Source organism: Gadus morhua, chromosome 2 (assembly GCF_902167405.1).
Source record: "Gadus morhua chromosome 2, gadMor3.0, whole genome shotgun sequence".
In the NCBI taxonomy this organism is placed as follows: Eukaryota; Metazoa; Chordata; class Actinopteri; order Gadiformes; family Gadidae; genus Gadus; species Gadus morhua.
The window spans coordinates 9253701-9281200 of NC_044049.1; the positions used below are offsets into that span (position 1 = coordinate 9253701).

The window sequence follows — 27500 nt, forward strand, 5'->3', positions numbered from 1 at the left end:
AGGGGAAGTATGCCATTTACAGGCGACCATATTATTTGAGTACAACACTCATCAAATTACACACTATAGGTCCAGGCATTTGTAAATAATTGAAAGTTGAAATGTTACCTTTAAGAACATTAACTGAGGGTATTTCACAAGCCGTGGGCGCATAACTACGACAACCATCTCAAAGTTATATTATGACGTATCTTTAAAGCAATTACTATTTGGGAATGCACAATTAATGTGCCACAGGAGAGCACATACATACAGTATACAGTATACAGAATACAGTATACAGCATACAGCAGGCCAGGCCGGACTGTGACAAGGAAGTTGTTGCACAACTTTTTTTTTTGTGCGGCTCTTTGCGAATATATTCATTAATAATTAATGAATCCTACCCACGATGGCCACCACCGCGTGTGGACTTCTAACGGTAGGTAAAGATGACCGACAAGCCACTGGTGAGAACGTTCAGACAGTTTTATTCTTCTGGTGCCAACACCACAGTCTCGCTAGCATGAGCTGTCTGGCTGAGGAATAAGGAGGAGGGGATCAACACACTCTAAATGAGTAGACGTAATCCTACTGAATGTGGAGTTAATCCATCCCATAATTAGCAGATTTTCTAATGTATGCCGGGCTTTAATGACCTTTGCAAATGAGAATGGTTGTTTGAATTTCCATCCTTCACATCGTTTTATCCCGCGCCGTATCAGCACTGATGGAACCGAGAGCGGCAGATGATGATATGAGAGAGAGAGAGAGAGAGAGAGAGAGAGACAGAGAGAGAGAGAGAGAGAGAGAGAGAGAGAGAGAGAGAGAGAGGGAGAGAGAGAGAGAGAGAGAGAGAGAGAGAGAGAGAGAGAGAGAGAGAGAGAGAGAGAGAGAGAAAGAGAGAGAGAGGGAGATGGCTTAATGAACAAATGCGCATGGTTTTGAAATGGAAACTGATGGTCTTGAGCCCACCACGAGATTGGGAATGCATTTCCACACCTTGCATATCATCATGAGCGTAAGTGGGGGGGGGGGAGGGGAGGGGGAGGGGGTGGCCGTGACCCATTAACAACGGATTTCAAGCCTCTTCCTTCAATTAGCCTCACCGCACTCGCTCGCTCTCTCACACGCACACACACACACGCACACGCACACGCACGCACACACACACACACACACACACTCACACACACACACACACACACACACACACACACACACACCGCTCCCCATCTAAAAGACTATTTCACACACCGGAGCATATAAATACTAGCCGGAAACTAGCCATAAAACAAAGGTGCAGTCGAAACGATGACTACTAAATACTGTTGAGTTATGGGGGACTTGGAGGTGGTTTGGGAAAGTTTGGAACTGGTAGCAAGAGGCCAATCTGGTAGCCATAAGAGGCTAGAGGTCACCAAATACACGTCAGGTAACTTTCCCTGTTCAATAATATAACGGATAAACAACAAAATATCTGTCCTTACAGTAGATATGATGAAGTTATTGAAAACAACTTGGTAAAACGTATTATATTTATTATTAAAGAAAAAGTTTGGCACTATAAACCACTATGCCTGACAGAGAGGAAGTTCAAATAACTGACAAGGGTGGATTTAATGCCCCCTCCCATACAAGACGCGTAAGAAGTATGCCATCTTCAGATGCCGCGCGTAAGAAGCCGCCGCGCTAAAGCAAAGCTCAACTAAAACCCAAAGACATTCATCGTGGCTTTAATGCTATCAAACTCTAATCTGTGTGGGATTTTGCGTGTGTTAACACACAGCTACAAAAACGCTGAGAGCAAACACTTCAAAAAGCACTACATAAATGTCTCACTATATTAGCGAGACAATAAACAACCTATTCAATTCGAGGGATTTGCATGGGAAATGGGAGCATTAGAGAAGACATGGGGCTCTTTCGTTTCTCTGTGTACTTTGAGGGGAAGGATGGCTCCACTGTGAGCAAGGGGATAGGAGACCCAAACGCAGGCAGACAAGCTTCCCCTGTTTTGGGAACATTCACTCTCACAATGCCTTAGCTTAGCGCCATCCTGACCACAGAGCAGAAATAAGCTAATTGCTTAATTAGCTGACCCAATTCGATAATCTTTTGGCATATTAACATGAGCTATGCAACTAATAGCCGTGATTCACAGTCACCGTGGTTATTTATGGGTTTACCGTAGTGAGGATCAAACACAAAAACCCTCGGTCAACGTTGTTCCTTTTACGGAAATGGCTGAAAATAAAAAACTTTTTGTGTTCCAGCAAATATTTAGAAATGTATATATTTCATTTCATCCAATTCTAATTAACATGAGCTATGCAACTAATAGCCGTGATTCACAGTCACCGTGGTTATTTATGGGTTTACCGTAGTGAGGATCAAACACAAAAACCCTCGGTCAACGTTGTTCCTTTTACGGAAATGGCTGAAAATAAAAAACTTTTTGTGTTCCAGCAAATATTTAGAAATGTATATATTTCATTTCATCCGATTCTAATTTACCTTGTCCTAGACACTAACGGTTATTTTTGTCAACAAAGTTCCTTGCCTGCTCCCAACACAATTGGGCTACAGTTGGAAATTATTGAACCATTTATGCAATAATGGCAGATGAGAGAAGGGGTACCACACAATTATAAAAGTTATATTTGATCAAATGATGGTTGAAATGGCTTAATTTACCCTTTTTCCCTTTACATGTACACTTTTACATACATGATCTTTGCTCAGCACTGGCAGTTATGGGCAAAAAGTATGCCATTTGTATGAGATGAACTCATCTATATGCTAATTCCTTGGCATGTAGCACTGCTTGGTTTCTCCCATGCAGGGGCTGTTTACCTATTAGCTCTCATGGATGCAAGGGGAATTGGAATATTAGAATAAAAAGATCAGAAATAGCGCGCATTAGCAGTACATCAGCTGTTATTAAATGTGTAACAGCGTGCCATTTCTGGCCTTTGTGTACGAGATGTGACAACAACATGGACGTCGACGACAGCCATTACAGCTGGAATAGGCCACCGTACCAACTTGTGAGATACAGGGCCTTGTTGCCTCTTTAAAAAGGCAAAGTGGGTTTTATTTCCCCTTCTCCAAAGTCATTCAAATGACTGTGCCTCTACTGCTGTAATAGTGTATGCTTTCCCCCCCGCTCATTTAAATAAGGATTAATCTCAAGAGTACAAAGTTAAGAAAGAACCCATTTTGAGTTTGGGCAAATTACATCCTTCCCTACTAACTTGAATGAAACACTACAGCTCTTTGCTATGTGTGTAAAAACACACACACACACACACACACACATACACATACACTATGACTCGTGCCACACTGTGACAAAATGTGTGCAAGGAGACAGGCAGACCCATATAGAGGCAGAGGGTTGTTTGACAGATCACATTACAAGCCAGGCCCCTAAATGCTAATGTAATTTTCATATGAACCAGGCTTAAAGAGATCCAATCGCCATCCCCTGATTCAGGCGACTGTTGTGTTCAAGGAGGATGACAACCCCTCCTTATTGTCTATGTAATTCACCAAAAATTGCCACTTACAGTCCGCTCAGAGTAGGACGCTTGATCTTCAAGCTTCCTCTGGTCTCTGCCACTCATCCCCATTTTCTACTTCTTCCAAAAGTGCCACCACTTCATTAACCTCGCCAGGCAGGAGATAAGAGAGAGGCAGTGCATCAAAAGCTGCTCTCAGTCAGCGAGAGAGGGGTGTGTGTGGGGGGGAGAGAGAGAGAGAGAGAGAGAGAGAGAGAGAGAGAGAGAGAGAGAGAGAGAGAGAGAGAGAGAGAGAGAGAGAGAGAGAGAGAGATGCATGGCAGGCATATCAGACACACAGACCAGAACCCAACAAAAAACACACACACAGAAAGTACCCCCACAGAGAGTATCGTTTGTTTCCTGGCATTCATTTACAGACATGTGCAGCACATGTATTATTGTCAGTTGTTTTTTTTGCCTGCTTTCTTTCATGTTTTGAAGAAGCTTGATTGGAAAGGTTAACATCTTAATTGGAGAAACATGTTTGAATATATTGTAGATTTGTCCGGTTTCTTAATAAAATAGGCTGAAATATTTAGTTGCAAGTTCAAAGAAGCTTGATTGGAAGGGCCTTGGACCTGAGTTGAAGGGCATTCTTTACCACGGCGGCTAAAGTACACCCAACGATGGAGAAAGATGGTTCATTCGTAATAACGTTACATTAAAGTAAATTGTCACTGGTTTCGTTTTTTGTAGATTAAACCGTGAACCAATGTTGACAGATCTTTCAGCCCATATTCAAAAGAAGCGTGACAAAACTTGACTTAAACAACTGTGGTTCAATCCTCAGACAATGGAGAAACATGCTTGGGTACAATGCCTGCCTCATCTCATGATAAGTTTTAAAGTTAAACCTAAGTTTGAGGAAGCTTATTTTTCACTAACCAAGTACTATATTTTATTAAACTTGGAATAAGAACATTCCCAGTGACATCAAAAGGTATTGTGAAACCAGATGGGTACAACCACTTCTGACTCCCTCTCAAGACATGAAAGTACATCATGTATTAACTGAGTCACAATATTGTTTTACTTGCACCACATATAAATCTTGCTGGTGCTTTTAATCCCTCTACCCACAGTTTCCTCAGAAAAAAAAAGGAGGATATAAATTATTTTCCTTTGGTGGCAACGGTAAATCCCTGCCTGGATTCTGTTAAAAGGCTTAAAATGTCACTAAATGCCAGGGCTGAGACTAGCGCGAACACACAGCTTCTTTGAGACAAGACTTTGAGAAAAAGCTGTTGAAAGTTACCTGAAACTGATGAGGTTAATATTCTTATCAGAAGCCCAGGCTCCTGTGAAAGTGGATATTGAAAATAGCAAAGGTAACACTCCCCATTAAAAGGCTATCACAGGGATTAACGGCATAAACACCAATTACACATCTAATTGTTTATTGTCATAGCGCTTTCTAAAACTGCTTGAACACTTGGAAGTACGGCAAGGGAACTTCATAAACCGTGCGAGTGTCATAAAACTGAGTAGGAAAACATCACACAAATAACAGGCGATCCAGCTTAGGGTATTCATGGGGTACATACAAATAAAAGGACTCAAATACCATGCACATCCCTCGGTAGGCCAATGGAGGCCTTAGGAGTTTGGAACTAACTTTATACGAGCATGGGCCTTTCACTGAAAGGTAACAGAGGACAAAGGCCCAGCGAGGAAATACACTCGACATGTGTGAATCAGGAGGCAAAATACAGTGCACTAAGTCGGCCTCTGCGGAGAAACCACAGAGGGAGGGGAAGAAGGGAAAGAGTGAGACATTCTCCTATCTATTAAGACTTTTTTATTTATATATATATATATATATATATGTGTGTGTGTGTGTGTGTGTGTTTGGAAGGAGTTTTTACTGAGCCACAAAACCCAGCAGCAGGAAAAGGGATAAAAAAAAAGATTCCTTAAGACTAGGCGATTCAGTGCTGAATCTCAGGCTGGAGTTAAAAGTTGTACCGCGGTGTTAAGGAAAGAGAGGGAGAGAGGGAAGGAGAGAGCGAGAGAGAGGGAGACGTGTGGCAGGATCCTGCATGCCGGCTGATAACATGCTTGGATTAGGGATGTTTAAGGGGAAGTGAAAATTATTCATTTGAGATGGATGAAAGCTGCACTCGTCAAGTCTACCAGTCATGCACTTTATACATTTCATTTCCAACCGCTGCCATGCATAATTTCTCCTCAATGCAAATTTCGTACACACACTGAAATGGTGGGAATATTTACCCCCTCTGCCAGAACACATTCTGACACAGAAAATGGATCATCTCAATTGAACAGGGATGGAGAGGGAGGGGGTAACAATGCAATTTGTTTTTATTAAATGTTTGGGGTGGTGTGAGAATTTGAAATTTGTGTCAAAGCTAAATAATGGGAAATGATAAATTCCACTTAAAAAAAATGCTTAAATCTTAAAAAAAGACAAAAACGTAGATGTCATGGTAACAACAGAACAATCTAGAGCGTTATGCACACATACGTCTCCATCGCAGTGAGTTTCAGTATTAGGGAGTGTGTGACTTGGTATCTGATTAATTAGCGGAATTAGGTTTAAAATATCTACTAATGTTGGTCTAAGAGCCTAGTGTGTGTGTGTGTGTGTGTGTGTGTGTGTGTGTGTGTGTGTGTGTGTGTGTGTCTGTGTGTGTGTGTGTGTGTGTGTGTGTGTGTGTGTGTGTGTGTGTGAGTGAGTGAGTGACTGAGTGACTGAGTGACTGAGTGTGTGTGTGTGTGCGTGTGACTATACAAATATTATGATCTCTCTGATGAGAATTAGGTCTCCAGCCTGAATAGCCAATAAATTAGAGGCACGATTCTCGTTTACTCATCAGAGCTAATGAGCCTGATAAAATTACCTCGAGCATCATAATTACAGGCTAGTGGCAGACTCTGGCACATGCTATCAAATGAGACCTCTTCGCTTCAACAACTCTCACACACAGAAAATCCGACACACACACAGGCCAGACGCACGCACCAAAAAAACTTGGGTCAGGATAGAAGTTGCAACCCATCCCGGATAAATGCGAAATATTAAATTAAAACAATTATATTTGAAGAGAGCAGCATAACAATATTATAATGTTGTTATGCTGCTATTTATGTATGCATATATCTATTATCTTTACCTAAATATACATACATAAATAAAAAAGAGGAAGTAGCACCATCCAAGATACACCGATCAACTATCTGTTATACCTCATTGTTCTTATAAATGTTCTAATAAATGATAAACGTTCCATCAACAAAACAGAATTCAAATTTCCCTTCTTTCTGTCACCCGTGTTCCCACTGATTTTGTTCGTATTCTCTCCCAGGCCTTTCATAGAGATTAAGCACTTCATGGGTAATGGCATATTTTAATGAGCGCTGGCAGACTGGACACGAGAGCTCACCTCCGAGGATTCCATTTCATCACACGTTCACAGGATGAATTGTTTTTTTGACTTATGAATATTAATATCCCTCTAATTTGAGGCTGTTGTTAATGCTTGTCGCTAGGAGCTCGGAAAATCAGGTCCCATTCCAGTTTAAAACCCATGTATTAGACAACCCCCTCACCCCCTCATACACACACCAACCCCCCCATCCCCCACCCCCTGACACTAAGCCATCGCCTTTGATTCTTAATTGCAGAAGTGCAAGCATTTGCAGTATATGGCGCGCAAAGCTTTAATTAACTCTAATATCACACATATTCAGTGTTGACTGTCACAGACATCATGCCTTGCTTTTTTTTTCTGTACCCCGCCACCCAATCTTCGGCGTGCGCTCAACTAGAAAGATTGTTTTTCCAAGTTCATGATCACAATTTCATGCATTTCAAAACGGGAAAGGGGGGGGATGGGGGAGACGGATTCCCTAAGTAGCTGAATTATATTGACGGGAGCAAATTAACTTGATGCCTTCCTTTAAAACATTATTTAAAAACACATTAAATGCACACATTGATTGCCATTCGTCTTCAAAAGAAAAAAAACTGATTTATTGGGACAATAAGTTCAGTCAAAACACTATAAATATGTACGTCCATCATCAGTTCAAAATTGTGGCATGAAAAAGAAGCAGACACCGCCTACAAACACTGGAAATAGCATTTTCACAGATGAGTGACTAAGCAAATCAATAACGTTAAGGAATGTGAAATTTATAATAGGCCAGGTAGGGATTGGGGGCCATTCTTTAACAGATATTAGTGAAGAGTAATGTTTAATTAAACCTGGTGTGCAGATAAGGAGCTCCATACAAACCTATAGTTTATAAGCCCTGCCTGGCCATAAGCTACAGCTCTAAACTAATCCTCTTTCACGTAATATTATTGCTTCAGCCCAGCTGAACATTTTGCAGCATTTATAAAATTAGCAAAGAAATTAACTGTCTGTACTGTGGCAAATTGGATTTCAAAGTTCCTGCGGTGTGATACTGCATACCCAGGCTGCCACCTACAGTACAGAATGAGAGTGTTTATAGGTGGTAAAAAAAAAAGGGCAAAAAACATCTCATTCAACATGTGTGGGTTATGTCAACATGTGTGTCTTTGCCATCATTTTGACATCTTGATATTTTTTCCTGTTTAAATGTCCTTTTATATATTCCCTAAAACTGATAGAAATCGATTATAAAAATGTATAATTGTTTTTGTCTTGAATTAAGACAACTTAAAGTAACATTGCTTAAAATGTGTTATAATTCTAAATACACGGTCAAATGGAAATCAATCTTTCCTTGCTTCTTTTGATCTGAATTAAATTGGAAGATTTCCTGTATAATAATTCATAAACAGGCCTTTTTTGCTATACGAGTGACTACGCTACTGAGTTGAAGTGAAAATATATGTATGGTTACAATATCAATCGCATTTAAAATGCTTCAAGTACATTGTGATGGGTTCTTTAAACATTTATTTTTACACAGACATGTTAAGACAACCTATCCTATAAAAAACCTGAGGACACACACACACACACACACACACACACACACACACACACACACACACACACACACACACACACACACACACACACACACACACACACACACACACACACACAAGATATTCATGACCCTCAACTAATTCTAACTATACGGTGAGGAAAACAATTCAAGGTTTCAATTCAAGGTGAACTATTAAACAATGTAAATGTTAACAAAACCATGATCATCTTCCAATACATACAATAGTGAATATTTTAACATGAAGCAAATTATTTTATGGTCACACTTGCCAAATTTTCCACAGTAACCCAATTCAAAAAAAAAAAGGACACAATTAATTCTTCTATAATGTATTCAAATCGTTGAGATATAAAACCATTAAAAGCTGACTTAATACCCACACACTTTTCAGTTAGTGTATTAGGGCATGGCAGTAAGCTTCAACACCGGTTCTGTGTTTAATCCACCGCTCTCTTACTTCTTCGCCTGAAGAGTTTTGAAACAGACGACTTCCTCCTTTTGGGTGATTTCTTTACCCCTGTTCACCAAAATAAAAGACTCATAACAAACGGCATCGGGACGTAAATTAATAAAACTTTTTAATGTTCAAAACAACATCTAAACTTTGAACTTACCAAGACTCTGCATCATATTGTTTAACTGTTGATCCTCTTCCACTTCCCTGAAATGAATTTAACATGAGTATTGCATTGTTAACGTGGTCCCGTATCGACTAAGTGCAGAAGAAAAAAAAAGGATGATGATGAATGTAATGTGAACAGCAGTTCGAGTGAGAAGGAATGAAGCTCATAAAAAAAAAAACACTTTCACTGTTCTCCAAGACTACCGACAAAAATGAACAACAACAAAGCCCATTGAATCTCACCTGAGCCTGTCTTCATCCAAAACCTGCACAATGGCGTTTCGGCCGTTCACTATCTCCACCAGTCTCCCCATCAGCTTCTCCTCACGCTCTTGATCCGCCGCAGACTTTAAACTATCTGGTCGAGCAAAATTAACACGGCAGAGAAGGAGATAATGAAGACAATGCTACACTCAAGTTAATTATTTGCACACACACACACGCACGCACGCACACACACACACACACACACACACACACACACACACACACACACACACACACACACACACACACACACACACACACACAGACACACACACACACACACACACACACACACACACACACACACACACACACACACACACACCTGGTTTTCCCAGCAGTATTCGGAGTTCTGCCTCCACTCCAGGCTGTTGTACCTCCAGGTCTTGTATCCTGGCTCTGGATGGATGCAGACATTCTTGACAGTTGGTTAATGCTGCAATTTACCAACTAAAAAAGTTACTTAAGCCAAAAAGTAAACCTAACATATAATCAAAAAATATATTGAATTGTACACAAAAGATGTATTTCACGCAAATATTGCTTGAACTAAAAGTTCTAAATTGGTGAAATATAATTATGGGGTTGTGATTCAACGTGTGGAATAAAATGCCTACATTGGAACGACGGATGGACAGACGCACATTCACACGCGCACACGCACACACACACAGCAATTAACACTCACATGTAGACCAGTTCGGACTCCTTCCTAATGTACACCTGCTTCTTCCTGATGAGGTTGAACCACTCAACCATTATGGGGTCCATCAAAATGTCCCCCCCTGCATCTGAAAGGGGACGTCATAGTTTTGGATACATAGCGCTTAATTGGAAAAGTGTGAGTCAAATACTATTCAATTAATCAAAGTTATACTGTTAATTATAAACTCGGGGGCCCATGTATGAACATTTATTGGGCCCTGGATTCAGGATTCTGGCAGAAACCTCATGTCAAGGCAGTCACACAGCTTTTAATTTAGTAAATTTAGATTCCTTTATCTCGTCAAATTGAAAATGCTGCCAATTAGCAAATGCATTGCCATGTGCATGCATTATATCTTTCTAATCACATTAGTAACAGATTCATACCCGGACCGAAATATTACAGGAAGAATCCAAAAAATGTGCAAAGGCGGAAACATCATAATTTAATATCAAGCTTTAAATTAACAGCTTTTGTTGAGGCCGAAATTACACTTGGCTTGTCTTTCCGTTTCACGATCGCTGAAGCCAAGGTTTCTCACACACTCATTTAGCCTCCAATTAATCAATCAATCAAGTAAAGACGACAAGTGATGTCTCCAACGAGTATCTGTTCAAATCTGACGTGAGTACGTTATGTGATGGGGTGCAAGAACAACCAATCAAAACCAAACCAACATTCGGACCAAAATGGCAGCATCTTCACTGTATAAATTCATAAAGTTAAAAAAGATTGTATCAAGGAATAATATTGGTGAGAATTATATATTTTTTTATTGTTGGATGCTGTGCCAAAAACTAGCAAACTATTGACTTATGTATGCTGCGTAGATCAAGGATACATCAGGTAGAGTCCAGGCTTACATTGTGAAGTCATAGTAATCTAAGAATCCCTCTATGCTGTACCATCACCTTTATCAGTAAAAATACAGGCAAGAATTTTTCAAGCCGGAGTTTAAACAATTATACACACTTAATTGGTTTGTGCCACGGCAGAAGCAAACATAAAGGATGCTGCCTGACCAATCGTGCCTCAAACAATGAATCGTTTTGCAAAGAGGCCCCTTCGGACGCCCAGGAATTAGTGTCTAGGTCAGCATCTCAGAGTCAAATCACAGACGAGGTGCTAAACACTTGAAGCTTATACACACATTTCCACTGGGGAAACTGACTTACACGCATGTTAGAGAAAGGTTAGACAAAAAATAAAATAACCAGATTGGTGTTTAATCTTGCTGAAACGGTAAACTAGGGAAATCCAACACACTATCCTTATGTATGATAATCAGAGTTATAAGGCAATGAACATGTCCAAATATGACCCTTAACATTGCACTTGTAGTTCGGGGCATATGCAAACGCAAAAGCAACGTGGGTTTACACACGACACAATGGAGAGGAATACATTTGCCTAACAAAGTATAGATCAAATTGAATGACCCTTTTATGTCTTTTATAACGTGTAAAATTGGAATAATGGAGTTGAGAAAATAAATCAATGGGGTCTTGTTTGGGGAATATGCAAATATCAAAATTTGCTGCTCAACAATTATGGCCAGTACCCTCTGGGATGTCAAGGGACCGGAGATAAAACAGCCAACCTTGTTCTCAGAGCCTCAATCTCTAAAAATAACACGCTTGTACGATGAATTACTAACAAGGTTTGGTTTCCTCCTCCTCTCCCCTCCCCCTTTCCAAATGTCCATTCATGGGAGGTATTTTAATTCAAAAAGGCGGAACATTTATTTTAAATTCTGAGCAAAATGACAGCACATTCACAGCCTGAGCTCAGGACAGATTCATCGAGCCAAAGAGAGAAGGAATAATATTGGGTGGTTGGAAAAAGAACATTACTGTGGCCCAAGACATGTTTACCTTGAACAAAGCAATCAAGCACCTTCAGGCTCCAACTAATGAGTATTTGAACTGTCATTTAGTCCATGAAACGTCATAAATAATGACAAATGTCCATCACAAGGAACCAGAAGCCAATGCCTTGTCATAATATGCTTGCTTTGTCTGCAGCCAGGAAAAATAATGAAGGAATTCATTCTAGAATTTGAAATATCTTAATATCCGAGTTCAGTCTGAACACAGGGATGGATCCAACTTCTTTAAAATAAGTAAAGTGGTAAATATTCATATGGGTAGGACAGTGTATTAGCTAGTGTGTTTGAATCCTAGCCAAAAAGCTAGGTGGTTTGATCCCCATGTCCCAAATGACTTGCATCTCAAGTCGCTAAACTGAAAAAGAAAAAGAAAAGAAAAGTATTCTAACTGACTTTATCGTAAAAAGACACACCTTCCTCGCAGCTGCGTAGCTTCTTCTCCAGCTCCACCCCCTCCTTCTCCAAGGCACCCAGCTCCTCCTCGATATCGCCCAGCTCCTTCACAATCTGATCTGTCGGTATGTGATGACACCTTATCTGATGGCATCCAATCAGAGAAAAGAAGAGTCACCACACACAGGAGGGATGATCAAACCGCCACATTTGAAGCAGGTTGCTAAATACACTGGAAAGCCTGTCACGACAGTCACCGGCGAGGTAATAAAAATATAATCATATTTGGATAGCCGTTAATTAATCTCTACAAAAAAGAGACTTAATAGGGGAAAACTTACAATGGTTGACCTCATTTCGGTCTTGGAGGCGTTGGCGGGTGACAGATACTTTCCCCTTTTAGTGCCTAAAAAAGGAGGTAGATAAAATGGGATTAGGTAGACCTTTTCATGGCGGATCATCGGGAAACCATTGTCGCATGTGACTTAACCTGCTTCTTATGTTAAAAAAAAAGAAAGAAAAAAAAGTCGACATGTTCTCATGATCTTCCCCCTGCCGTAAGGAAGAGCCCGGAATATCAACAGGAAGGGGAGAGAGGCCAGGCCCAGGCGCCTGGCGGTTGGCGATAACACAGACAGAGAGAGAGAGAGAGAGAGAGAGAGAGAGAGAGAGAGAGGGGAAGAGGGAGAGAGCAGGGTCTCGACCTGGTGAGCCGCTGAGGTGTAGATGTTTCTGATTGGCTGGAGTCCGAGGTGAGCAGGCGGGGTTTGGGGAAGGACATCCCGCGGTAACGCGTATCATGGCTGAAATAAAACCAAGCAGGGGAATGGTGGGGGGTATCAAAGAGGGTCTATGATTTCTATTGCGAAACCGCAAAACACAGAAGTTATCCCCCCGCCACCCAAAAGAAAACGGGGAGGGAAGTACTGATTAAATGTTCATACTGATCACGTCTTCACACCCCTCTTTTCTTTGGATCAATTATTTGGAATGACGCAACAAATATATGACACCAACGAAGAACAAAAAAAAATCTGACCATATAATAAATGCGAAAATTATGTTAAATTATTTTGTTACAAATGTTAAAGTATGTGTCAGACTTGAATGACGGACCTAAACCATTGTCATATTTGCGATGTGTAAACAAAAAGGTCAACTAGATTACCCAAGGAGGTCTGGGGTTCCGCTGGGATCAGAAGACTCCCACATGGAGGATCAACCAAGGGTACGTCTGGTTGAAACACTTCAGGTGCCACGGCCGTAGCGCGGACGGTGGCCGGAGACTCCTCAGGCGCCGTCTGAGGCTCGTCCTGCTCTTCGCCAACATAGACGTCCGAACTTCTGCAAGGATAATAAGGAAAAATCGAACACTATCTGCTTTCTACGCATAGAACAACAAATGGATACGAGGGATGTATAAAAGGGGAAAAGAGATAGAACTCACCTTTCATGTTAGAATGGTTAAAAAAAAGCCAAGAAAACAGTGGGAGTGTCATTGTGGCTGGTAGGTAATGAGGCCGCTGAGGTGTTAGGACAGTGGTGGGGGGAGGGGGGGGGGGGGAGAGGTTGGAGGGCCAGCGGGCGTTTCCTTAGGACCGGACTAGAAGATGGGCAGGGCTACAGAAGGGGACTAGTGGCATGGCACTCTGAGCCCGTCGACAACCACAAGCACAAGAGATGAGAGAAGGGAGAGGAAGTGGTCTCAGTAGAGGGCAGAGTACAGAAGCTGCCTGGTTTCAAGGTCAAAATGTTTCAAGACATTTTCTCCCTCAACGGTTAGCCTTTTTTTTTCTGAGCCGCCTTCCGCTAAGCGAGCTCGTGTTAGTAAGCCGGTTTAGCCGGAGACTTACCTTCTTTCTGGATCCGTTGTGACGAGCTTCAGCTTTGAACGCCTGTCCTGACAGGCCGTCAAGTCTGCACACGAAATACAACACTGATTGAGAGGCCCACTTTGATAGCCATAGCTCAGCCTAATGCAGAATTATATAGCACAACCCTTGATTCAACACTGCATCACGGTTGAAGTGGGACTCATCCGTTGCTTGTGGACTAGCTGGATGTGGGCCAATAAAGCATCTCTAGTTAGCCTTTAGGAAATGCATGCGTTAGGGCCTGAACCCCTACTCTTGTAAGCAGATGGCTTAATCTGTCTAGAAGTACCGGTTCCACTGAGACATATGCGCACATCTGCAGGTGCTATGAGATCATTGGTGTTGTCTGGGGAATTATCGCACTAGTTCATAAGCGCTCTGTGTTGGGCAAAATAACGCAAAAACACATGGCATGACCATCAACTAACTTATGAAGCCGCCGTCCAAAAATCTGTCATTAAATCTTAAGAAGTGAAACCTTTGTTTACCAGGAAACATCTGGTTTAGTTTATCAGTGAAACTTTGCATCTTGACACCTGGCCTTAGCAAGATATTTCTTCACACATCGAGTATACAAGAATGGAGCAATTTTGCTTTGAGTTAATTGGAAGTTAAAAGTACAAATTGTGATGTTTGTTTTTTTATGCCTTTAACTAGGACAAGCATAGGACCACAGGTGGGAATCAAACCTGGGTCGCTGCAAAAGCTTTTTCTACATGGTTAGCGGACTAGTGGTTTGAGCCACTAAGCCATAAAAACACTGTGGCCACTAGACATTTTGACTAGTCGGAAAAATATTGTTTTTTTCCCCAATTCCTGGTTGAATTTATAAATATTTAATTAGATCATATCTTACCTGTGGTTGTGTTTCCCACTGTTGTCAACCTGTTCTCGTCCATCTGAACGGCCTTCGGGCCAGAGGCTTCCACAGCGGTTGGCTGTCCTCTCTGGGTCCCTTCCTTGCCTTGGGTAGACGTTTCCTGTGTGAAGCTAGCACCACCATCTGGACTGGGGTCACCTCCGAACCTGCATCCAAACAAAACACACTCGCATCATCATCATCATCATCATCATCATCATCATCATCAGCATCATCAGCATCAGCATTATCCTCAGCATCATCGGCATGACGACCATAAATAGAAAGCATAGGTCCACCTTGCGGTGCAAACACAAGGTCCCAAAAAAGAGGGTACCGGAACTATGACACCCACCTTCTCTTCGCTGATCGGACGGTGAAATGGCGGACGTTGTTGTTGTTGCAGTTTTCCTGAGCCGGCTGATTGCCGCTCTTCTCCTTTGCGCCTGGGGAGTGGCTGTGGACGTCGGCCGGTCCAGGGGGCTTCATGTGGGCCCAAGGGGGCTCCGCCACGGGCCCGGCCCGGCCCGTCTGGAAGAACCTCTGGCGGGCTGCCTGGGTCTTCTGTGCCGACAGGGAGAGCGGGGTGGAGTGGTCCGCCGTCTTGTTCGCAGGGGAGCTCACAGGGGTGACGGGGGTCAAAGAGGTCACAGGGGTCGCAGAGGTCAAAGAGGTCACAGGGGTCGCGGGGGACACAGAGCTGACGTCGGCGGCCTTGTAGGCGACGGGGTTGGTCGAGACGGAGACGGGACGCGGGGCGGGGGGGGTTTGGCTGACGCTTGTGGGTCGTGGCGCTAGCGTGGGACGATTAGCGTCCGGTCGCTGAATTGAAGCAGGAGGATCACGATGGTGATGATGATGAGGATGATGGCCGTTGGATTGCGCCGTCGAAGCCGGCTTGAACGCGTTTGACCGGCTAGACACGAGAGGATCAGGATCAGTCGGGGCCGTCGCCGTGGACGATACAGCCTTGGGCTCGCTCTGCTGCTGATCCCGCTGGTGAGACTTGCAGACGAAAGTGTCTGGCGACGAGCCGACCCTGTAGGCCCCAGGCCGGAGCGTTCCAGAGCAGTCGCTGCATCTGGGTGGGAGGGGGGTGGAGGGGTGGCCGTAGTTTAGACATAATAACACTTTCAGCTTATGTAGCGCTTTTCTAAATACTCAAAGTCACATAACAGTGAGTAAACACGGATTAAAATCATTTATCAATAAAGTATGTAAGTCAAAAGATAAAATAGGATAAAAATAGGAAGCTAAAAAACTGAAAGAGCTATATAAGAGTAGGACTAGTTAAAAGGAGGGAGGGGAGAGAAGGGACAGAGTGTATGTGTTGAAAGCGATCTTGAAAAGGTGGGTTTTGAGGGCCTGTTTAAATGATGGGAGTATGAAAGCCTGTCGGACGTGGTTGGGGAGGGAGTTACAGAGGGAGGATGCGGCAACTGGAGAGGGCCGCACAGCTTGTGGGTTCCTTCACCGCACTGTGTGAGAAACTGAGTGGCTTAGAGAAAGAAGCAGCTTCTCACCTGAAGCAGCTCCGGTGATAGAGCTTCCCGTCCACAAAGTGCCTCTGGACCAGGTGAACGTGACTTTGGCACGCGACACATTTGCTGTTAAGGGTCCCGGACTTTCCCGTGTTTCCGGGTGTGGCCGTCTTCTACAAATTGGAGAGACGGTATAACAATTTGAATTGGTCTGTTGGAAATGGTAACAGAACAATTACAGTCAAAGCAGCTGCTTATGGTGTGTTCCTGAATCCTCGGACGCCAGCCTTCCGAGTCGGAAGTCGGGAAATCCCCCTCGGAGTGAGAGTAGACCGAGAGCAGTGATGATGCTCTCAACAAAAATGCTGTGCCCGTGAATAAATTGATTTTCTTTGTATTTGTACCACGTTGGTCATTTCAATGCTCTTTCACACTTGATTACATTGCTACTTTATTTCGGTCACCAATATATGCATTGAACGGCCTTGCTGTGTGTGCAATACAATGTAAAGTTGTGTTGTTTGTTTTCGGGCTGGTTTACTATGAGTAGCTAACAATAAACAACGACGAGCCAAATTCATGACACAATCACCGAGACGAACGGGAACGCTATAAATGCTCCGAGACCGGAAATGATGTAGAAGTGCAACTCGGAAGGCTGGCGTCCGAGGATTCAGGAACACACCACAAGCATATGTCACTCCTCTATGACATGGGTATATGCATTTAAGAGGACTGATCTTTATTCACTTTCTGTCTCCTACCTTATCCTGAATGACCTCATGTCTGAATTGACTGAAATCATTCACTTTGCATGAAAGCCTCTCCTCAATGACTAAAGACTAACTAGGCTGTCCTCAGGTGACACCCACAACTGGAACCAACCTCAGCAGTGGCAGAAGAGGCTCTGGCCGTTCCGGGGGAGGACTCTGTAACGTGCGGGGAAGGAAAACCTTTCTCAGTCGCCGTTTTAGAAACAAAGGTTTTGGAGACCATGGGGAGATTCTTCTTCGACAGATTCTCTTTGGAGCCCTCTGCTGGCCGTTTAACACCTCCAACTGAAAATATGACAAGCAATCACTCTCTCTCTAGATACACAAGTAAGCCTAAGCTAAACAAACATTTTCCCAAATAAAAGTTTGTGGGTTTCAATGTGGAACAGGTTTAAGATAGCTCAATATAGATCATCTAAAGTTGGTTCCATAACTATTAATTTAATTTTTAAGTGGTAAATTGGACAATTCCATATAAAGTGGATATACAACCCAAGGCAGTGAACAACATTCTTACTTGCAGAGCGTCCGTTGAAATAGTTGTAGTACTGGGAAACATAGGTGAGGATGCTGAGCCTGTCTGGAACCCGCAAGGCCACCATGTCCTCTGCATCCAACAGAGCAGGGATCCCCAGCTTCTCCTCAGCAATACGGAATGCCTAGAGGAAATTGATAACCATGATACAGCTATTAAGTCGACGGCGTGCATAACCATACAGGCAGGGATGGGCACAAATACATCAAAATGTATTTCCAAATAAAATACCAAATACCAACCTTAAAAATTGTTCAAAATAAGCTACAAAATACAGCAACCAAAATATTTATCAAAATAAAATACTGTATTTTTGTATTTTCAAAATGCTACAAAATACTTCTTTCCCCAAGGTAGTTTAATAACATTCCTCTAATAGCCTTTTTCATCTATCCCTTCACTTGTACACTACCTGGAAAAAAATCAGAAAGCACGAGACTCCTTCCATAATCAGTCAACAGATTAGATATGCTGACCCCTCATGTTAGAAACATCCCAATATAAACCTCTGCCCTGAGAAATGTTCTGTAACTCAATGAACCCTTCCTTATTTACTCTCTTGGTGTAATAGATTGCCCACTATAAATCAGTGACAATAACTCAAAGACAAACAATCCAAATGGATGATTTATTGAGAAATTTAAAAGCATTTTAACCTTTTCAGTTATTTAACACCTTCACTACCAAACGTATGGTGAGTTGCATCACAGTTGAATAATTTTGTATACACCAGAAACTGTTGTGTGCACAACCTCTATCAATCTAAATACAAAAGAAATAAATTGGGTTGTCCCATACCATCCAATCATTTAGGCCAATTAGAAGCCAATAATTATGACATTATCAATCATTACTTATTTGGAATGTGCAAGAGGTTGGAAATGTCCTTGTATGAGGTAAGAAATGATCTTGTCAAGTCACCATAGCACTGAAATATTTCACAGGTCAGAGAACATAAGGAATTTAAAGTCGAGAAAAAACTGTAAAACAGAAAAAAGAAAGGAAAATAGCAAACTCAAGTGTGCCATCAAAGCTCGAGAACTCTAGTCCTTGTGCTGTCCTTGTGTGAGCAAAGGAGCATGTGTAACCTTAGCCACCTTAGCTAGTGGTGTCTCCTCAGTTGATGCCTTTAAGCACGACTAACTTCTCAAACAGTGTTGCATTCAGACAACATCTATGGGGCCTGTTTATCAGTCCAGCAAAGGAAAATAAACGCTCTACTGGAGCAGAACACGGAATGATGGTATTGAACCTTACAAAAAGGGTTTTGATGAAGGGGTACTGGTCCAAGGATGGTAAGTCCTTCCTTTGGTCCTCTAAAACATGCAGTGACTCTAGCTCAGCCATGCTGTGAGATGTCTTCTGGATAACCTCCACGTCTTCTGTGAACATGAAGAAGTCATCCTCTTCCTCTACCGTAGCAGTTGCGTTTCAAGCCTCACTCTCAGTAACAATCCCAAGATCTGTGTCAGCCTGAGGCACCAGTTCTTGGATTCTTTTTTTTTTTACTTGCCATTTGTGGAGGCAGCCAGCGCATCTTAAAGTACAGATGGGTCACACTCGCCAGGATCGCTTCATTCACTTCTGGTCGAAGTTCTAGAAAGGCACCAAATCTGCGCTGGAAACCATCCACTATGGCATGGCGAAGGTGTGAGCAGAAACTGAGGTTGTTGTCATGCAGAGCTTCAAGCTTTGCCTCTACTGCAAATAAGGTCGGAATTAATTCTGCGTAATAGCACGGTGACTGCTCTGCAATCAATCAATTGCCTGCTCAAGGGGTTTCAGGACTTATATTCTTCAATGTACTCCAGCTCTGCATCCTTAAATAATGGCAGGTTTAACTTTTTCATGAGATCAGGGAGTGTCTCGCGGATGCTGCGGAGCTGATGAAGGCTGTCATATAGAGAGTTCCAACGTGTCGCACAAGGTGTTATCAACCTGAATTTTAGCAACAGGCAGACAGAGACAGAGATTTCGTGCTTTATAGATAGATAGATAGATAGATGTCATCACGGTGTTTGACAGAAAGTATTTTACAGTATTTTGAAAATACAAAAATATACAACACTGAAGTATTTTGATACAAAATACGAAGGCATTTTCATCATCTCGATAAAATACGAATTACAAAATAGCATTTTGTATTTGAAACACGTATTTTAAATACAGGTATTAGAAATACTGCCCATCCCTGCATACAGGGAGAGTTTTTTGATGTGCTTCATAATGGATGCTGAAGCACAAGAACCGTTTGTATAAAAATAGGAATTGTTGGGAAAAAAAACAATGCGGGGACAACACCCAATTGTCTGTTGAAATGCCAAACTTTCCGATAAACGGTCCACACACACCAAAATAACCAGTCCCTCTACCGTGTCTGTGTGTGTGTGTGTGTGTGTGTGTGTGTGTGTGTGTGTGTGTGTGTGTGTGTGTGTGTGTGTGTGTGTGTGTGTGTGTGTGTGTGTGTGTGTGTGTGTGTGTGTGTGTGTGTGTGTGTGTGTGTGTGTGTGTGTGTTTTCCTGTGCGCTTTCAGGGATAAGACTGAGGATAAGGGGGGCAGGATGCAGAGCCATTGTCTAGGATCAGCCTGGACTGACTCATTAAAAATCCACATCAGGATTAACACGGAGGACCCCCACTGTCCCAATTTCAGAGTCCCAATTCGTGCATTTAATAAGAGTGCTTGGAGTGCAAAACATTGAACTTGTGTTAATAAGCAGAATGAAAAACAAAACACACACAAAAAATTGATAAAACAACTGTGGAGAAGAGCAACACCAAAGGGACAGTTCATGAGACAATAATATACCTATGAAAAAAAACTAAAAAGCTTTCACATGAGAGGAATATCGTTTGTCACTTTCTCAGTTCAACAAGTTCATTCTTATCTAGAATTCAGTGAAGCACATGTTTTTTCATGGGCACTAGAACACACTTTTAAAAGGGAAACGTAGCCTCTGCGACCATGACACAGTTCCACACAGCCTACACTAGGATCACCAGGATCGAGTGGCCTGTAGGACAGTCAGTCTCATTCAAAATGAATAGGCTGGAGAGATTCTCCTCAGATCGGGTTCTTCATCTGACGACACGGTCCTAGACCAGGAAGTCCATTTAGTAGACTACCTAGGCATAGCCCCATGGGGCATGTGATCGTCAAACACAATAATACTTGGACCTCAGCCTGCGTTTAGGGTCGTTAAGGGGTTAAGTAAATTGTGTGTAGAATAAACACGCATTAACTGCGAAGATTAAGAATCGTTTAATATGAGCGTGGCATACAATTACCTTTGGTCTGTGATATGTTGATTTTACTAATTGGCTTTTTATTACACTGCCATCACCAATCAGAAACCACTTTACATTTACATCAATCAACCTCCTGAGAATCTCAGAGCAGTCTTCTATGTTGTAGGCATGAGGTTGAACCTCTATCAATAGGTCTTCAACTTTGAATAAGTGGTTGACAGTATTTTTATTTAGAGTAAAATATGCCTTATTTGAAACACGTAGGCCTACAATGTAGCGAAGAGATCTTACCAAGTGGTTGTTTTGAAATACATCCTCTTTTTTTAGTGACTCATAGTCTCTGGAACAGAAAAAAATGTTATAAACGTTAAAAGGACAAGCCTTCAATGGCCTAATTAAGTAGCAATACACATCACACATTCATAAATATAGGACGATCAATCAACATCATTAACAAAGACTAACTCTTAACAACGATCCACTGCATTACAACTCATTACAAACTAATCGGACATGTCCCTACAGTTTAATATCTAGACAGACTAGATCAGATCAGATCAATTTACAGAATGAACACATGCTTACATCAGGTCCGGTCTGTACTTGTGAATCAGAGCGCAGAATGCCATTCCGTTTTTAAACGAAGTCGTCATGTTGTTGATGGCAACATCTTGGTACCCATCACACTGCATTTTGCACCATTTCTCCAAAGCTTTGATAGCGGACATCCTTCTCCGTCCACGAACACTGCACACGACTTGCGACCTAGCTTCGATTCCACCACGTAAGTTATAGTACGATTTAAAAAAAGATCATTAAAACCACATCGACCGTGACAAAACGGCGGACATAAAGTTATCGGCGAGATCTGGCGTGTAAATAAATACGGAGCTGGCTGTCTGCAGCCGCGGCTCTGCGTCCGGTGTCCTGTTGTACCTGCGAGGGGTGGGAACTTTCTTGTTCATTAGCCTGATTGCTACTATAGGGGATGATTCATATTTAATACACTAGTTAATGTTCATTGATGTATAAGGGGAGTATGTGTGTGGATTTGTTCGAATAGCTGAATGTATACCTTGGTAATGTGTGCTTTGTTTAGTGTAGTTGTAGGCTTCAGCATAGCATGACATAAACTGCCCAATATTTAAGGTGATGGTATGCCTATGCGAAGTTTTGTTTCAGAGAAAAAGGACTCTTGTTGTTGAATGTTATTTGGTTCATTCCGGACAGGACACAATTGTGAACCGTGCACCAAGTGTGTGTTTACATTTTGGAAATGCAAAGATTACTTCAGTGCATTATCTCTAATGACATGTGTAACATGTGAACATGCAACTCAAGATAAAACTCAATGCCACCGCCTACTTTTGGTCCGTCCACACTCCAGTGGATTAGTAAACAGATAGCTCTGCTGGGTTTTGGCAGAGCACTCGCTTGGTTGATAAAGTATATACAAATGAAGGGGGGCAATAGAGATGGAACTTGTTTTTGAATAAATTAAAACCCCTCTTATAGTATTAGACAATAACCCCCTTAAACATATTGTGAGTCAGAAAAGATAGCAAACAGGGGAATTGTCTTTAATTTATTTGGTGAGTCATTCATGTTTAAACCATGCCTGAACAATACAACAATAGGGGCGCGTGTGATGGAGTCATCCATATGTGGTTTACTTTTAATAATTTAAGCTTTGTTTTCTATTCTTTGTATTGTCTAGCCACCCGTTCCATGTTATCTAACGTTAACTTTTGTGCCTGGGCTAAACTGGTCACAAGGGAGCAGGGATCCCCCTTATGCCTTCTTCTGCTTGGTGAGAACACAGGCAACTCTGTCCTTTGGTAAAACATCTCCCTGATCTGATCATTGAAAACTGCATTTTGGGCATGGGGTGAAACTATTTAAATAGCTCAGTGAAACTGTATTCTGGGATCACTCTGCTAGAGAGGAGACTAGTGTATGCTTACATTAAAATAGCTTAATTGTCTACAACTATTGTGTGCTTTTTTGCATTTAGAAGTCTGTCCTAGACGCATTATCTTGTAATGAAATTGCCACGATGCACAAACAAAAGCAGAAACACTCATTTCTCCCCATGGGTAACAACCAGCGCATTGTGTGTTCACAAACAAAAGAGCCAGTCCCCCCTGTTATATTTGCATTGAATGTTGGAATTCAGACAAGACCCCCAACACAGATTTTGATTACACATGTGTCTCATTCTCATATACGTGGCTGCTAGGTCAGAGATTATGAACTAATGGGAAAACGTTGTTTATTGATTGGTGTTAGAACGCTATAGCCCCCTTGGTACACTGGCTTCGTAATGTCCACCATAACTAAAGGGACGAACAGTTAATTAATGCATGTGAACTGTGGACCTTTGTCCTGAAAATATCATTGAGCTCCACTTTATTTTGTCTGAAATGTTAATGTTCTCTCTCTGAAGTGTAATCACTGTCAACATGGGCATGGAAGAAGAATGATTCGCAAGGCTTTTATAAAAAATAATAATTGTGCTCATGCCATCATATTTGAGATAATAGGTGTATTCTTTTTTTTTTATATCCAGTGGAGGGCACTGTAAGACTACAACTGCCACCGAATCAAAACATAGGCTATTTAAACATGAACACAAACAACAACATAAACTCTATGAATAGGAAGGGCTGCATTTTAATTCAGCAGCTGAGATACACGTGTCTTATTAATGAGGCACTGTGGGCTTCTTCGTGGACGGAGTTGTTTGTATTTTGTTGAATGATACAGAAAACTGACGGGAAATTAACAGTCTTGAAAATAAATGGAAGAGAATTTCTTATCAGGATTTCTGTGTTTGTGATAAGATTTGTATGTATTTATATATATTGTGTTTTTTGTTAAATAAGGTCACGTTTTATCAGCAGTATTTCTGTAAAACAAACAAAATATATATACAACATCCAATACTCATATGGTACCTGAAACAATATTTGACTCCTACACAGGCAGAATTTAATTATTTGGTGAAACACGATATGTGAGGCTAGGTGTCTCCAAACACCAAATGATGTTCTTGAACACAACTTCTGTTGATGTTCCTGGACTCTATTGTTATCCAATTAAAATTGTAACCACACAATTGTTGACTCTTTTCGAATTCAGGGTTAAATGACTGATACAGAATATGAGTTGTTGATTACTTTCTGAGGTGACAGTTGGCAAGGTCAATTTACAGCAACTTCCATAGTTTCCTGTCCTAGTTTGTGTCTTGTGTTGGGTCAGACATCCTGCCGGTCAGAGGAAGCCTGAAAACTGATGACATCATTCAGACATCTACAGAGTACAGACCCCTTTTCTTTAAAACCATGATTGTTTGTTTGTTTGGAGATTATGTTTGCCTTCAGAGATATTCCACCTTTTTTTGTTTTACATGTTCATTTTACCGTGCAGTCAACAGATTTTATGTTGGCTGTATACTTTTATTTTGAGACAAATACTAAACAAAGCTATGTACACTTTTAGATATATGAAATAAAAAAGGAGCAAAACAGCTATATAACAAAATGTTACACAATAACAAAAAAAGGCCTGGCAGGAATATAAAAAGTAAATATTAATGAATGTTCCAAGACAAAACTCCTTTATAATGGGCACCAAACTGTACAAACAAGACAAGTAAACTCAAAAGAGTAAAAAAATAAGAATGAAATAAAATAAAAGATAATCATCAGCAAAACTTAACTATGGCCCTCCCATTAGAGCCCGACTAAATAAGTCCCTCTCTGACCTCATTTGGGCTATAGATAGTTCAAAGACTCCCCATACTCCTCTTAATCAGACTGTTCAGTACACACAGGAAGTACAAGTAGGAGCAAAAGGCCATTCGTCATGCCTCCTGTAGCCCTCTTCCTGTGTGTGTGACGCACGCGCCCTCCTCCTCCTCCTCTCTGGACGCCACCGCCGCCGTGCCTCGTATCTCTGCTGCGTGTCTCCTGGCCTCGGCCCGCAGCTTGGCGATGCTGCAGGAACGCAAGTCCTCCGAGCTGGGACCCTCCCCACCGCCGCCCCCAACGCCGCCGCCGCCCCCCCACCTCCCGCCAACGGGCCGCGTCCGGTCCTGGGTCGCGTCTCGGGTCGCATCCGCCGCCCATAAGTCCTCTCGTCCCTCCCATCGCTCGCCGTCGGAGCCCTCGGCCGCGTGGGGGGAACTCTTGAGGTCCCTCTGTGCGTCCTGGCCGCAGGTCACCGTGGCCTTGACGTCCGCGGCGGTGTAGCGTCCCGCCAGCTGGCTCTGGAGCTTCAGCTGGCGTCGCATCTTGGCGCGGCGGTTCTGGAACCACACCTGGGTCGCCCAGAAGGTGGGGGAAACAAACGTAAACAACAACAACAACAACCATAAACCCGTCTTTTTCGATACTATATGACATCTTATCCTAGCTATTTTTGTGGATACGGGGAAGGGGTTCACCTAGCGATTGTTATTGCTTTACACTTGAACATCCTACACTTGAACACTGCGATATATTTTTTCACTTAATTATGACAAATGTACTTATTCCAAGTCACTTTGGATGAAAGCGTCAGCTAAATGCCCTAAATGTTAATGTAAATGTACTCGATAACAGTTTAATGCAGATCAATTGGGTTAAGGTCTGATGTTTACAACTATTCAGTCACCCAGTCGGTACCGATCCGCTCGGACTCGAACTCTGGCCCCACCTCCTCCACCCTGCCTCCTACCTGCACCCGTGCCTCCATGAGGTCCAGCCGGAGGGCCAGGGCCTCCCTCATGAAGATGTCCGGGTAGTGGGTGCTCTCGAAGGCCTTCTCCAGCTCCTCCAGCTGCCAGCTGCTGTAGTTGGCGCGCGCACGCCGCTGCTTCGCTGGCCTCTGTTCATCTGGAAAGTTGCGGTGGCAAGTGGCAATTACACAAGCGCCGACGGGTGACAAGGAACTAATAGCCCTAGATTGGATAATTACCACGGCGTTCATTAAAAAAAAAAAGGGGGGAGCCCCCACTTTAAACACTGCGCCCGATAATTGATTGTTAGTTACGAGCGGTTAGACAATCTTTTGGTAAACATTTGCAAAGCAATCAGATGGTGCTGCTCGCGGGCTGGCTTCAAGAAAATTTGGATCCAGTGTGCGTGCCCGTCGGTAAACAGTGTGCTAGCTTTCGAGTACAGCGGTTGTCAATGGGTGGTTGGCTCACCCATCCCCTCTGTGAGTCGGCCCATGGCGGCCGCGTGCGAGGCCAGCAGGAAGGCTTCCGCCTTGCCGGGGTGGGGCTGCAGGTAACTCCTCAGCGACTCGTAGCTCAGGAAGGGCCCCGGGAACAGGAGGTGCCCCGCCGCCGGAGAGGCCAGCCTCGCATGGAACGCTGGGAAGAAGTGGGTCGCGGGCGAGGGGAAGACGGTGGGTAAGAGGCTGGACACCAGCCGACCAGCGCCAAACATTGTCCTGGACCTTGGAAAAATAATCGTCAAGTCTTCAAGATAGGACGCCAGGAGGAAAGTGTGGGCAGCCCTGGCTCCTTAGTCCGCCAAAAGATGCGCTTGGGGGAGGAGGCGGTGGTGGTCGCTTGTTTTGTCATTAAATAAACGAGGATGTGAGAGAGTAATGTCCGTCCATTGGAGTCATGTCTGCCTCTGAGGAGCTGGCATCAGTGTGAGAACTGATGATCTGCCCGGGTTTGGAGTCTTCTGAAGAGAAGAAGAATGCACTCTGAGGTTGGAGGAGCTCTGTTGAGTCACAGGGTTGCAGGTTGAGTAGTCAAGGTATAAGCCTTAAGTGTTTGGCTCCTCACCTTATCCCCCCCCCCCCCCCGTATACCTTCCCCTCCCACTTTAACCCCCCCTGCCCCTCCCTTTCAGGTCATAGGGTTCCAGAAAGATAGCAGTGATTGGCTGATATGAGTTGTGAAATTGTCCTTATTTGTTATGCAGATCGTACAGAAAAAAGGGGTTGTAGTTTTGCAATCGATATCTTTGATTTCCTAACCAAAATATCCTGGGTCACTGAAGAATGTATACGTGATATCCCCGCTTACTGACCCAATGCAGCTAATCTAAGCATTAACCCTAGACAAGTTTGGACACCTTTTGGCTCCTGAAATTTCATTAAGTGAGAAGGTGTGAGCTGAGTGTGTATATTGCACTTCAACTGTGTATTTACTTTGTTATTACACCATCCCTCAGAAAGAAAATACTGAGAAAACTTTAGGAAGCAGAGGATGGTGGGTAGTTACTATACTATAGGGTAAGGTAAGGCTCTGAAAATAGTCTAACAACCAACGCAGAATGCCGATGATCTTAAAGTGCCCCACCTTCACAGATTAGTCACTTTTTCCAACACGGCAGCT

The 27500-nt window shown here is 42.7% G+C and overlaps 2 protein-coding genes across 4 annotated transcripts in view; both read right to left on the bottom strand.

Moving 5' to 3' along the window:
• Positions 1–7505: 7505 nt before the first annotated feature.
• micall2a (mical-like 2a) lies at positions 7506–22418 on the bottom strand. Of its 3 annotated transcripts, none has more exons than XM_030343292.1 (17): positions 21746–22418; positions 21452–21500; positions 17894–18035; positions 17489–17532; positions 16646–16776; positions 15478–16203; positions 15120–15289; positions 14243–14306; positions 13558–13733; positions 13094–13192; positions 12731–12795; positions 12410–12533; positions 10091–10193; positions 9728–9801; positions 9379–9493; positions 9128–9174; positions 7506–9030 (listed from the first exon to the last, which is right to left on the bottom strand). In XM_030343292.1, the coding sequence occupies exons 1-17, from the start codon at positions 21886–21888 to the stop codon at positions 8951–8953; spliced, it is 2352 nt and encodes a 783-aa protein (XP_030199152.1). In that variant the 5' UTR covers positions 21889–22418; the 3' UTR covers positions 7506–8950. The 3 variants fall into 3 exon arrangements, with proteins under 3 accessions (XP_030199152.1, XP_030199142.1, XP_030199159.1); XM_030343282.1 differs by having other exon boundaries at positions 17489–17661; XM_030343299.1 differs by lacking the exons at positions 21452–21500; positions 21746–22418 and adding an exon at positions 18154–18173 and having other exon boundaries at positions 17489–17661.
• An 887-nt stretch (positions 22419–23305) lies between these two features.
• The window catches only part of LOC115533089 (homeobox protein unc-4), a 4719-nt gene continuing 524 nt past the window's right edge, over positions 23306–27500 (bottom strand). Inside the window, exons 1-3 of the mRNA XM_030343311.1 lie at positions 26352–27500; positions 25880–26037; positions 23306–25481 (exon numbers count right to left, since the gene is read on the bottom strand). The exon at positions 26352–27500 is cut by the window's right edge and continues 524 nt beyond it. Of these exons, the coding sequence (XP_030199171.1) occupies positions 25026–25481; positions 25880–26037; positions 26352–26595 (858 nt within the window). The 5' untranslated portion in view covers positions 26596–27500 and the 3' untranslated portion in view covers positions 23306–25025. The remainder of the gene's footprint in view (positions 25482–25879; positions 26038–26351) is intronic.